The sequence below is a fragment of the Barbus barbus genome, assembly GCF_936440315.1.
Source record: "Barbus barbus genome assembly, chromosome: 41".
Lineage (NCBI taxonomy): Eukaryota > Metazoa > Chordata > Actinopteri > Cypriniformes > Cyprinidae > Barbus > Barbus barbus.
The window spans coordinates 24,643,887-24,657,623 of NC_136719.1; the positions used below are offsets into that span (position 1 = coordinate 24,643,887).

Below are 13,737 nucleotides of genomic sequence, written 5' to 3' on the forward strand. Positions count from 1 at the left end.
GCTGAGTCCCACACTCTCTCGCTCGCTCGGAACCAGTAGTCTAGAGCTGGAACCTCCAAGGGCTCTCCTTTCCACAGAAAGAGCGGGGGCTGGTAGCCGAGCATGCACTGGAAGGGCGTGAGGCTGGTGGTGTTCTGTCGGAGGGAGTTCTGTGCATATTCGGCCCATGGGAGGAAACGGCTCCAGCTGTACTGATCTTCTTGGCAGTATGCCTGGAGGTAACATCCGAGATCCTGGATCTTCCGCTCAGCCTGGCCGTTCGCCTGTGGATGGTAACCGGAGGACAAGCTCACCGTGACCCCTAGCAGACGGAAGAAGGTTTTCCACACATGGGAGATAAATTGCAGGCCTCTGTCAGAGACAAAATCCTCTGGTATTCCGAAGTTCCTGAAGACATGGGTGTTAACAGCTGTTCAGAGGTTTCTAGGGCAGTTGGCAATCCACGGAGTGGAATTAATTTGCAGGCCTTTGAGAAGCGGCCTACTGCTACTACGATACATGTGTGACCCTCTGATTCTGGTAAGTCAGTCACAAAGTCTATTCCCATGTGTGACCAGGGCCGGCGAGGAATGGGTAGGGGCACAAGCTTGCCCACCGGAAGGTGACAAGGAGTCGATGACATGGCACAGACTGAGCAACTGCGGATGTACCCGTTGACATCACGGGACATACTGGGCCACCAGTACCGAGCTTGGAGCGAGAGGGTCCGCTGGCTGCCTGGATGTCCAGAGCCCGGTACACTATGAACTGCTGTTGGGATGTAGGGACGAATGTTTTCCCTTCTGGGCCTCCCAGAGGAGCGGGTTCGGTTTGAATGGTGGCTCTGATCTCTTCGTCTCTTCGGGATCTGATGGAGCATCAAGGGAATGCAGGCAAGACAATGCGTCAGCTTTGCAGTTGCGGTTTCCTGGGTGATAGGTATTGATGAAATTAAACCGGGTAAAAAACAGAGCCCAGCGGGCTTGTTAGGGGACTGAGCCTCTTGGCCTCACGGAGATATTGGAAGTTTTTGTGGTCTGTGATGACAGTGAAGGGATGTTTAGCTCCCTCCAGCCAATGCCGCCACTCTTCTAGGGCTAATTTGATGGCCAACAGCTCTCGGTTACCAATATCATAATTGTGCTCCGCTGGGGTCAGTTTCTTAGAGTATTATGCGCAAGGCTGGGGGTGTGGAGGCTCACCGAATTGCTGGGACAGCACAGCCCCGACTCCAGTGGTGGAGGAGTCCACTTCCACCACAAACGGTGCATGACGAAGGAATGGGGACCGTGTTGAATGCAGTCTTGAGTTTCTTGAAGGCTTCGTGGGCGCTGGAGTTCCAGGACAGGGATTGGTCTTACCTCAGAGCATGGTGGTCAATGGGGCCGTATGCAGACTGAAATCCTTGATGAAACGTTGATAGAAATTAGCAAATCCCAGAAATCTCTGAAGCTCCTTTACAGACTGGGGAACTGGCCACTCCGCGATGGCTGTCACCTCCCCCTGGTCCATCTGAATTCCCTCCTGGCCGATGATGTAGCCGAGGAACTGCACAGTGGGGCGATGGAGAATCAATGCAATGCCGCAAGCCCCCGTTCTTCTTACACACGAAGAAGAAATTTGAGGCCACCGGTGAGCTGAATGGCCGGATGAATCCTTGGTTAAGATCCTCCTTGATGCATTCCTCCATAGCATTGCGCTCCGGGATGGACAGTGGATATACTGTAGCCTTGGTGAGTCGATGGCACAGTCCCATGGCCGATGAGGTGGTAGTTGAGTGGCTACCTGCTTGCTGAAGACATCCTGGAACGTCACATAATCAGATGGGACGGAGGGAGTCACACTGGGCTCGGGACTCGCAATACGCGTGGAGGCGATCTGGACAGCAGGTGACTTGTGGAGTGGACGTGGAAGTTCAGTGAGACCATGTTGGTGGCAGAATTCGCTCCAGCGAATAACCTCACAGGAGTCCCATCTGATCTCAGGAGAATGGAGGATGAGCCAGGGGCGTCCCAGGATGATGACCACCGTGGGTCCCTCCAGTACCAGAAATGTGATCTCCTCTTCATGCAAGTTACCGATCTTTAGTTTAAAGGGAGGAGCCTCATGCTTCACGTGCCCACGTCCCAACAGTTTTCCTTGGATGGTTTCGACTCGGAGCTCCTGGGCATGACGGCAGCGAGGCAGATGTAGGCAATTCAGAAGGTCTTCCGATATGAAGTGAAGTGAATAGTTGCAGTGAAAGCATGGAGCATAATTACTCGGTCGAACTGAATGTTACTCACCGTAGGACGTGGGTGTCTGAGGGGGCAGGTCCCAATGTAATGATCGGTAGCAGCACAATAGAGGCAGAGTCCAGCCGCCAGTCGGCGAGTGCGTTCATTATGAGTAAGCCGGGTGAAATCCACTTGCATAGGCTCTGGTACTGTCGAACCGGTGGCGGGTGAGACAGACTGGTGAGTGGCTTCGGTGGTGTGGCAGGCTGAGTGCTGGGAGATCCGATTGGCTTTTTGCATGAAGCTCTCCAATCCAACAGAATCATCATAAATCGCCATCCGAGTACGAATACGGGGATCCAGTCCTTGTCTGTTTGCGCTGAGAAGAGCTGCCTCATTCCATTCACTAGTCGCTGCCAGAGTTAGAAACTGCAAGGTGTATTCGTTGGTGGAAGAGGCGCCCAGGTGCAACCTCAGTAGCTGATCTGACACGGAGAGCACTCCTGTAGCTGAGCCAAACATCTCCTTGAAATGGTTAGTGAAAGCTTCATAGGAGTTAATTATGGCAGTGTTGGCGTTCCATATTGCCTTCTCCCATAACAATGCTCATCCCGAAAGGAGTGAAATTAGGAATGCTACCTTGGAGCACTCCATCGTGAAATTTTGCAGCTGCATCTCAATATATATATATATATATATATATACTTGAAGGAGGAAGCCACCACACTCAGCTGAATCACCTGCGTAGGAAGCAGGCATAGCCATGGGACTGGCAGAGGCAGATTGAGGGTTGGGAGCTAGCATGAGCGAGGCCCGAAGAGTGTTGACCAGCTCATCCAGGATATCAGCAGGTGAGGGAGACCGGGGATCCATAGAAGTGTCAGTGTAGGTCCGGTCTTCTGTCACAAACTGAGCCAGAAACAACAGGTAAGTATAATAACAGGATGATTTATTGATGGAAATGGGGATCAGGTTGAGAGGAGCAAGTAGCAGGTCAGAATCTTGGTGATAGAGATAGTCCAGAGAGTCTTAGCTGTATACTGATATGAGGTTGTTGTTGCAGGATCGGAGGATAGCGGGAACCAGGAACAATGGAGTAACTTCGTTGGAGTATCGCTAGGAGATCTTCAGGAGTCTGAAAAGGTAACTTAGCTGTACACAGGTAAGTGCACACTGGGTCTAGGAACTGTTCAGGGTAGTGAATGGTAGACAGGACTACGAGTGCCTGAGGCTACGTCCACACGAAGCCAGATTTCTCCCTATCTGATCTTTTTTTTTGCCTCAAATTCCGTAAACACGGAGTCGTCTCAGGAAATGTCTGTGTCCACACGGAATCACTGAAAACGACTGAAAACGATGTAGTACACATGCCAGACCAATATGTGGCACTGTAATTCTGCCACAGAGATACACAAAAAAACAGAGAAGAAGACTTGGACCATGTGCGTAAACCTTGCGCGCTGAATACAAACTAACACACAAAGCAGATGATTTTGCTTTAATAAAACTAATGAGCTCAGTAGGTTCTGCAGCACGAACACAGGCACGTAGTCTGACATTGTTGTTGTTGTTGTCGCTGTTATGTGACGCATCGGTGTCTGATTAGGGGCGAGACGTGGGCTGATGACGTCATCGTTTCAGAAAATATACAGATTCGCCGTCCACACGAAAACATGAAAACGGTGGTTTTTTAATATTTTTAAAATTTCTCTAATAAAGTTTTAGATGATCTTCGCCATGTTTAAAAAAAACTTTTTAATTTTAAATTTAACAATGTTTAACAAATCCCTAAATAATAACAATATTTATAAAAAAAAAAAAACTAAATCCGTTTGTCATACTGTTCATTATAATGTTGTAATGCCTAAATTTACTTGTAAAATGACTCATTTTATTTATTTAGAAAAAATTGTGTAAATAATACACTTTTTATTTAGCAATAAATAGCCTATATTTTAATATTGGCTATTTATCAGTTACAATAAAACTGTCTAATTGTGAGCTTATCAGCCAGATTTGTAATATATCTAATAAAAACATGCAGCACATGCTCATTGGGTGAAAGTGAGGAAGTGAATGAATTATGGCGCAGATATTCTGGCAGGATTAAAACGGCTTGAAACGGGTCATGAGCGCAGATTCAAACTCCACCGTCTTAAACTGACAGCGATTCCAACTGCAGGGATTAGCTGGAAACGGCATGCTGGGAAAAAGCACGAGAGAGAGAGAGAAAGAGAGAGACAGAGTTTTCGGTCTGCCCTGCAGGTTGCATTCTTCCAGAAAGTGGGTTTCTCCTTTATATAATTCCTGAAGCTCTTGCCCTGGCTGTATTTTACCCCTCATTCGTCCCTGTTGGGCTGTTTTCAGCGCTGATTAAATTAAAAAACAACAGCTCCACTGGGAACAAAAATACAGAGCAAAAAAAAAAATGTTTTTGGAGACCCTTGGGAGAGCACTTCAGTGGTTATAGAGTGGGCCGATTACAGAGTGAATAAACAGCACTGCGTTCAAGCCTTCCGCTTCCCTCTGTAAACCAAAATAGAAAATATTTTGCTGAACTCAGAACGGCCTTGCGCTAATTAGTGTACTGTAATTGGAAAGCATTACTGTAAGTCCTGCAGCCGGCCTGAAACCAACAGGCCTGTCATGATAAATCACATTATTCATCAAATATCTCGCAGAACTGCCCATTGCAACATTGACCTCTGAAACTAATCAAAGCAGGATAGAGTTTCATGAAGCTAAAGGACATTTGCAGGGCATACTTTCCCTCAGATCTACTGTTTGGAAAAGGTTAGTATTGTTTACAAGAGCAGCCCGTGGATCTGATCTGGAATAGACTTCATCGTTTGGTTAAGTATGCCTCAATAAAGCTATATTTTACCTAAAAATGACAATTAGCTGAAAATGTCCTCACCCTCAGACCATCTAAGATGTAGATGAGTTTGTTTCTTCATCATATTTGGAGAAATGTAGCATCACATCACTCACTAATGGATGCTCTGCAGTGAATGGGTGCCGTCAGAATGAGAGTTTGGAATATGAAATAATGTCAAAACTTCTCAATCAAAATACTTGAGTGTGTTTGTGTGGAGCCCAAATGTGAGGCAGAAACCTGAACTGAAATACCCGCTGGCTCCCGTGCAGGATCATGGGCCGTATGTCCGTCTGGAGCTCCGCCAGAGGGGTTTTCGAGGTCTTTTCTCCCAGATGAAGGTCAGTCTTGAGAAGAGACGCTAAATGATGGTGTCAGTCGGAGTTCTTCTGGCTCCGTGTGGAGCTTTTCAATTGTCAACCTGATCTAGAGACCGAACCGCGGCTGGTCGCTCTGTATCGCTCTCTCTGTCTCTCTGTTTTCCCCCTCGGGGAAATCGCTGACAGAACAACATGATATCTGCACTGTATGAGCTCCACTTCACGAAGAAAGAGACTCGCTATCTGAAGATCTCTTCTATATACTTCTATTCAAATTCAGGAGATGTGCCACAATTCAATCCCCAGTTTAAATTCGCCCGGATGCGGCTTTGATTTTCCACTCGGCGCACTGATATTTTCGCCTTAATTTAATTGGTTTTCTGTAGCTGCTGAATTGAACAAGGCTTTGCGAGAACTCATCTATGTAGAAATATCACTTTATGACTCACGAATAAAGTGGGTGACTGATGTGAAAATGTCATGTTTGAGAGGGAGAAATTACACTATGAAGCTCTGATCAGGGCTGGATCTGCAGCAACCAGTTCCACATCCAATCCACTCGCAGACCGGTTGGTAACTAGATGAAGAAATGTGTCACATTACATAAAATAGCCACTACACACTAGGGCTGTAGTACTCGAGTCCGGTCGAATTTTTTATAAATCCAGGAATCGCGATTTTGAATAGAAATATTACCAAACGCTAGAATTAGACACTTTGACAATAACAGTAAAGAGAGAAGAATGATCCAACCGCATGTCAGCGCACATGATTAACCGCTCTCGTGATGCTCTCTATGCCATTCACACAGAATGTGCTTTTGTGTTGACAAAGATGCAAGGGCAGTGGAATAGGAAAAAATGCAAGAAGATTGGAGTTAAAAATCTTTTAATAACTAGAGCGCCGCATTTTTAGAAAGCCGTTTCATGCACGAGACACTGCAAGAGACGCGAGTGCAACAGTCAAAGGCGTCCATGTTTACATAGAAAAACAATGGAAAAGCAGCGTAATGAAATACAAAACCCGTGACGAACTACTACTGTATGTCTGATATTTCATGTTTGCATCAGGGTGACAGGCTGAAAACTGCTGTTCATTGTTTTTACAGAGCATTTATTGTTAATAATAGCACTCTAGGTGTTATACCTTCAGTCATTTTGAAAATTGAGTTTAAGCATTTTTCTTGTATTATTTCTGAACATATAATATGCATAAGAAAAGTTTGTACAAGATGTAGTTGTAGTTCATGCATCTCATCTGCAAAGATATTTAGTGATTTGTTTAATATTTACATCATGATGACAACTCCATATGTGTGGTGCACTTAGAATAGAATTTTCTTTAACTAGAGGTTTAATAAAGAAAGAGTTGCTTGAATCATGCTGTAGTTAAATTTTAGACTAGTTAAATTGGTCAAATATTCTATGAAAATCTATATTTTTGCCTTTATGTCGTCCAGCATAGAAACAAATAAAAAACCTTCAACTTTTTAATTTCTAATTTGATCCTACAGTGTTGCTGCACATGCTTTTATATCATTACAAATAATAATGCAAAATGATTATCTTAGAACAGAAGATATGCTGTCTCTCGTGTCACATAAATTATCAATAGTTAAGTATGTGGTTTTGAAGAAGATGCTTTTATTTTCTTTCTCTGTTTTGACTGTTTCATTTGGACTTGACTTGGACTCAAACCTCTTTCGGCTCGGTCTTGACTCGGACTCGATAGTCCTGGTCTTGGACTTGTCTTGGACTCGACAAAGGTGGACTTGACTACAGCCCTACTACACACATTCTAGATGAAAAAAAATACTTAGCTCAAGAAATACTTTTAAAAAAATGATGGGTGACCAGAGGCCAATGAATAAAATGACCTGGTAAAAATATGACCTCATATTTTTATCACCACATTCATCAAAAAAGTGGTATTCAGTCTTAGAAGAAATAAAAATTATGCATATATATATATATAATGTTAACAAGAACAATCAAACCAAACATACATACATGTGATTATTGTAATAAATATAATAAAATAAATGAAAACAAATGCAATAATAAAAGTAGTTAATGCCTCCAGAAATGTAACTTATGTGCTATGCTTACTATTAAAAATAAAAAAGGAGGAAAAAAATAATTTACTCAAACAATGAAAAACTGAAGTAAATGCAATTATTACCATAGCAATACATGTTTTTTTTAATAATAACAAAATAGAAAAAAAACTAAAATAAAGAAATATTAACAAACGCATAAATAAAACGAATTAATGCCTTAGTAAGTGATTTTTTACAGATACAGTACAAATTCACAATAAAATAATAAAGAAACATTATTATTAACAAATGCAAAAAAAACAATAATTAATTAATGCCTCAGTAAGTGATTTTTTCTTCACTTCAGATAAATAGTTCAAATTCGCAATAAAATAAAATAAAGAAACACATCAACTAGACTTATGTTCACTTCAGGTACATACTGTACAGTATATCTCGCATTGTGCATTTGAAATATATTCACTATTCATTAGAATGAGACAGCAAAAAAAGCAGAATCACCAGTCCATTTGAGTTAAATTTCCCTCTCTCTGTCTAATCACAAATCTTTGCTGTTAAATAGAAACACACACAGTCTGAAGCACGAATATGTGACCCTGGACCACAAAACCAGTCATAAGTGTCAATTTTTCGAAATTGAGATTTATACATCATCTGAAAGCTGAATAAATAAGCTTTGTTAGGATAGGACAATATCTGCCCGAGAAATTTGGAATCTGAGGGTGCAAAAAAATCAAAATACTGAGAAAAATCACCTTTAAAGTTGTCCAAATGAAGTTCTTAGCAATGCATATTACTAATCAAAAATTAAGTTTTAATATATTTACGGTAGGTAATTTACAAAATATCTTCATGGAACATGATCTTTACTTAATATCCTAATGATTTTTGGCATCAAAGAAAAAAAAAATTATAATTTTGACCCATACAATGTATTTTTGGCTATTGCTACAAATATTCCCCAGCGACTTAAGACTGGTTTTGTGGTCCATGGTCACATATGTATGACACAGCAATCAGTCTAAAAAAAAAAAAATCATATCACAATGCTTTGCTTCTTGATTATTAAAAAAGAATTCCAAATCTTTACTGAATTAAATCTGATTAATGCACCAATTATATATTGAAATGATAACGTCATACGGCTTCAGTGCACATCTCAACATGTGCATGCTTATACCTCAGTTTTCATAAACGGTCTTGTCAGAGTATGTTATAAGCATTTGCGTTATAAATGTTTCCAGCTCAAAAGAGCAAAAAAAATCATGTTTTCTATGATAAGACACCTTTAAATTTCAGCCACACTTGATCTGTATTTCAAAAGGCATCACATAAAACACCACCAATCCAAAGCTCGCATTAAACAAACACACAGAAAGGAGCAAAAATGGTGCCGCTGCTTCAGGAAATCTAAATTACGGAGAAGAAAGGCGTAGCGTGGCTCGTCTGAGAGCGCGGGTCAATCCCACTGTACATTTGCAGTTCACAAGTGTCTGAGTGTGCAGTCGAGCAGTCCTGAGAGCAGATAAAAGAGACGCTCTTGCCAAAGAGCCCATGCCGTGTTCATCAGTCACAGCATGAGAGAGCAGGCAGACGGATCCATCAACATTTTGCCTTTGCTGTCAATCCAGAAGGTGTTTCGGGGGTTTTCGATCGACCTGCTCTGTTGGCCATCGCCATATTCTGTGGTAAATACACGATCGCTGTCAATTGGATTTTATTCGGGGATTAAATTAAACCAAAACCAAACATAGAGGTAGAGTACGAGTGCACATTTAACCATAAATGAAAGACGAGTTTCCTAAAGCACCAAGCTGAATATCAGCAGCATGTCATTCGTACTAAGAAAGAAATAGTTCACCAAAAAATGAAAATGTGTTGAAAATGTCCTCACCCTCAGGCCATCCAAGATGTAGATGAGTTTGTTTCTTCATCAGATTTGGAGAAATGTAGCATTGTATCACTTGCTCACCAATAGATCCTCTGCAGTGAATGGGTACCATCAGATTGAGAGTCCAAAAAGCTGATAAAAACATCACAATAATCCACCAGAAGTAATCCACACCACAGTCCATCAGTTAACAAATTTATAACTAAGATGTTTGTAAACTTCAAACCATTGTTTCCAGCTAAAACACAAGTCCTCTATCCATAATATTGCTTTCTGCACCGATCAAACACCATTTACAGACGAAAACAGTCCAAAACAGTTCCAAACAAATATATGTTAATGACAGATTTGTTTCTTAAAAAAACGCAGCTTTTGGCTTCACAACACAGTAACTGATGGATTACTTGTGGATTATTGTGATGTTTTATCAGCTGTTTGGACTCTCATTCTGACGGCACCCATTCACTGCAGAGCATCCATTGGTGAGCGATGCAATGCTACATTTCTCCAAATCTGATGAAGAAACAAACTTATCTATATCTTGCCCCTAAAAATCAGCCACCGACTACGTACACCAGGGATGGGCAACTTCGGTACTGGAGGGCCACTGTCCTGCAGAGTTTAGCTCCAATCCTAATCAAACACACCTGCCTGTAGCTTTCTAATGATCTTGAAGACCATTTTTTGTACTGATGTGTTTGATTAGGGTTGGAGCTAAACTCTGCATGACAGTGGGCCTCCAGGACCGAAGTTGCCCATCCCTGATGTACACAATAACCAAGAAAAATAGCCTCATGCAATGTTATCAGGCAAACCAGTTCAATCCATTAACACAAGCCAGTTTTATTCCCCACATGAAACTGCAGTCATTTCTTTGAGCCGTGCTGTACATTAAGGACGCGTGTCGCTCCGAACGCATGCTGAATGTTCCCTTCACGCTCCACACGTCAAAACCCTTTGAGCTAAAACAACTTCTGTTCCAACTTCCCCCCAACTGAACTCCAACAAACCTACAGCTTTATCTTTAGAAGTAGTAATTATGCGACACAAAATATGTCACCATCTTGCCTTTGCATTCATGCTGCGTACAATATTAGCAAGATTTAAGTCATACTTAGTTTCAGCAGCCGTTCAACCAACTTTAATGGTGGATGGTTATTTATTAGTCACAGCAGGCCAGCAGATTTAGATATTAAAGGAATATTTCACTAGTTAGTTTTTTTACACGTCACTTTATAATGAAATGTGAAGGTTTTGGATAGCGAAGTTCTTTCACCTCAACCATTAATTGCTTTTATTTCCTACATAATTGTGTTTTTGTTCACTTCTTTGAGGAATAAATAAAACGCTGCCAACGGATGGCGACTTTGAACCTTGGAAGAAAAGAAAAGTGTAACAGCTTAATCTCAGGATATATACAGTAAATTCATGCGGGGCATGAAGCTTCTCGGTCAAATTCCCTTTTAAATCCCAGGCCACGACCGACCCCGTCAGCGGAGAGAGAAGTAAAGCTAAATGAGCTTTTCCCCTGTTTTAATTACTCAGGAAATCAGTACTAAAGCCGCCAGCTCTCTGAACTGGGATTAAATGCAGTGGTATGGAGGAAGAACGCTGATTATGCACTGCAGCTTTTCTCTTAGCCGTTCCTCGATTTCTAGATCCATTATCCTACTGTACTAACGCTAAAGTGGCCCATATATCTTTCTCAAGCAAAGCATTAGCATTAGTCTATTGATAGTGACCGATAGGCCAGGGATCTGTGAATACACCAGCCTGAAACTGATGCTAATGTGGCACAGTTTTAGATTTAGTCTTTTGAAAAAGGTATTAATGTGATATTAAAGACATAAATCATGTGCAGGCGTGCTTTTAAAGTCAGGATGAAATCGAAATGGACTCCCAACAACCATTGTTTTTCATGCACTGGTCAACTTTGGTGCTCTTTTGCTTCCATAACACATCTTATTTCAGACTTGTGTAAAGAAAATATCCTAAATACACATTTAAGTGTTTATTTTATTGCACTTTATCAATTTGTGTTTATATTGCAATTACAATTCATATCTTTAAAGAGTTTTTTCTCCATTTCAGCAGTACTTACAAACACCAAACTTAACAGTGTTAACCATGTCTATATTCTGAAGGTTTTTACTGTGGGGTTTGTTCATATACAAAATTCGGACTGATTTATATAACATTTTATTCCTAAAAATGAATAAATCTGCCCGGTTCTGCAGATTTGCATTATACAATATTAAGAAGATCAGGCCGTTTCTCTCAGAACATGCAACACAACTCCTTGTTCAGGCTCTTGTTCTGTCCAGACTTGACTATTGCAATGCTCTCTTGGCAGGTCTTCCAGCCAATTCTATTAAAATTCTACAATTAATCCAAAATGCTGCTGCAAGATTAATCTTTAATGAGCCGAAAAGAACGCACGTCACGCCTCTGTTCATCAATTTGCACTGGCTACTAATAGCTGCTCGCATTAAATTCAAGGCATTAATGTTTGCCTACAGAACCACCACTGGCTCTGCACCCCTTTACCTAAATTAATTACTTCAGACTTATATGCCTCTAGAAGCTTGCGTTCTTCAAGTGAATGACACATTATTGTACCATCCCAAAGACACACAAAAACACTTTCACAGACTTTTTCATTAACTGTTCCCATCTGGTGGAATGACCTGCCCAATTCAATCCGAGCAGCCGAATCCTTACCCATCTTCAAGAAACAGCTAAAAACTCATCTGTTCCATCTTTACTTGACCCTCTAACTCTAGCACTCTCTATTCTAATTTTATCTATATGTCTTTTTATTAAAAAAATAATAATAATTAATAATAATAATAATAATCTGTACTGCATTAGTCTAACCAAGACTTGTAATAGCACTCGCACGTTGTTGCTCTTTTGTTGGTTTTGGTTGCTTCTTATGTCCTTATTTGTAAGTCGCTTTGGATAAGTGTCTGCTAAATGACTAAATAAATAAATAAAAACATGGTGAATTTTGTTTCTATATTACCTTTTACTTTCATACTTCCTGCTGAATTTCATATGTAGTTTTGTGAATCTTCTTTCAGACTAGTGGAACAAAATACACATTAAAGTGTTTATTTTATTGTATTTTATCTATTTGCTTCTGTATTTCGATTGCAATACATATATTTAAAAGTTTTTTTCTCCACTTTAGCAGCACTTACAGTACATACACCAAACTTTGCAGTTTTATTCCCATCTATATTCTGAAGGTTTTTACTGAGGGGTTTTTTCATATATTATTCACACTGATTTATTGGTATGTATTTGGTAAAACTTTACTTAAAGCTTTTACATTTAATGAATTATAAAGGTATTCATAATGTACTAATTCATAATGTTGTGTGTCAACAAAATTAAACAAGAATTGTAAGCCTGGCTTTATCCGGTGTTTAAATTTATGCTCTACAAATCTATTCAAAATGGTGCATATATAATTTCATTATGCATCATTTGCATTAACTTTTTAGAAAACTTGTCATCATGGAAGTATGCTGATATGTATTTGTTAAAATGTTCACCTGTAGTATCTTGCTTAATGATTTAAGTCTCATCGTGCATGAATCTACAAAAAAAAGTTTTGTTTTTTCTAAGGACTGACTTTGTCTTCATCAATACGTCATATTAGTCAAATAGCTGTTAAAATAGCTAATATCCAAATAGCTATTTAATCATTGTTTTAGGTAATGCCGTCTTTTTGCATTCTTGCTGCAAGGTGATGCATTTATTTAATATAAAGTTAATGCAATAAAGGCAAAAAAAAAACAAAAAAACAATAATACCAAATAATGAAACTACAAAACAAGCAACATTCACGAGTTCACACTTACATATATTTAGCACGAGTTACGTAATGTGTATTTGGCGAGTATGGTAATACGTAGTTGGCGTGCTGTCCTGGGGAAGGGCTCCGAGCTCTGGAGTGGCCCGCGTATCCCAGAGTATCCCCCATGGTGTGGTGAGAACTTAGTGATATTGGTGGTGGAGGGATGCTGATAGACCATCGAATGAGTGGAGGTATGTCAGCTGTATTTATATCCGTGTGTTGATTGACTTGATTGCGTGCCACTTGTGTTTAATTAGGCTAAGTATCTGACGTGCTCCTCCCGAACTTTGTTAATAAAACATCATTTAGCATTAGGACAGGACATTCTGCCTTCAATTTCCAGTTCCAGTGTGTGCTACTGTTTCAGATCCCCATAATCCACTGCAAACTCATATTCAACTCAGACTCCATTCTGATATGAAACACATACTATCATCCAAACAATTCCTGATGGAAAAAGTCAAGTCCATCTCCGCAGTTATCTCATTAAATAACATATAGCATGGGCTGCAAACGCCATTTCATGTTGACT

The 13,737-nt window shown here is 40.5% G+C and overlaps 1 protein-coding gene across 1 annotated transcript in view; it reads left to right on the forward strand.

The window, feature by feature from the left end:
• Window positions 1–2,997: 2,997 nt before the first annotated feature.
• Window positions 2,998–13,737, forward strand: part of LOC306860946 (pleckstrin homology domain-containing family G member 4B-like) — a gene marked incomplete at both ends in the record, with an annotated part of 94,966 nt that continues 84,226 nt past the window's right edge. Inside the window, 3 exons of the mRNA XM_079402972.1 lie at window positions 2,998–3,046; window positions 3,259–3,338; window positions 5,343–5,411. Coding sequence (XP_079259098.1) covers window positions 2,998–3,046; window positions 3,259–3,338; window positions 5,343–5,411 — 198 coding nt within the window. The remainder of the gene's footprint in view (window positions 3,047–3,258; window positions 3,339–5,342; window positions 5,412–13,737) is intronic.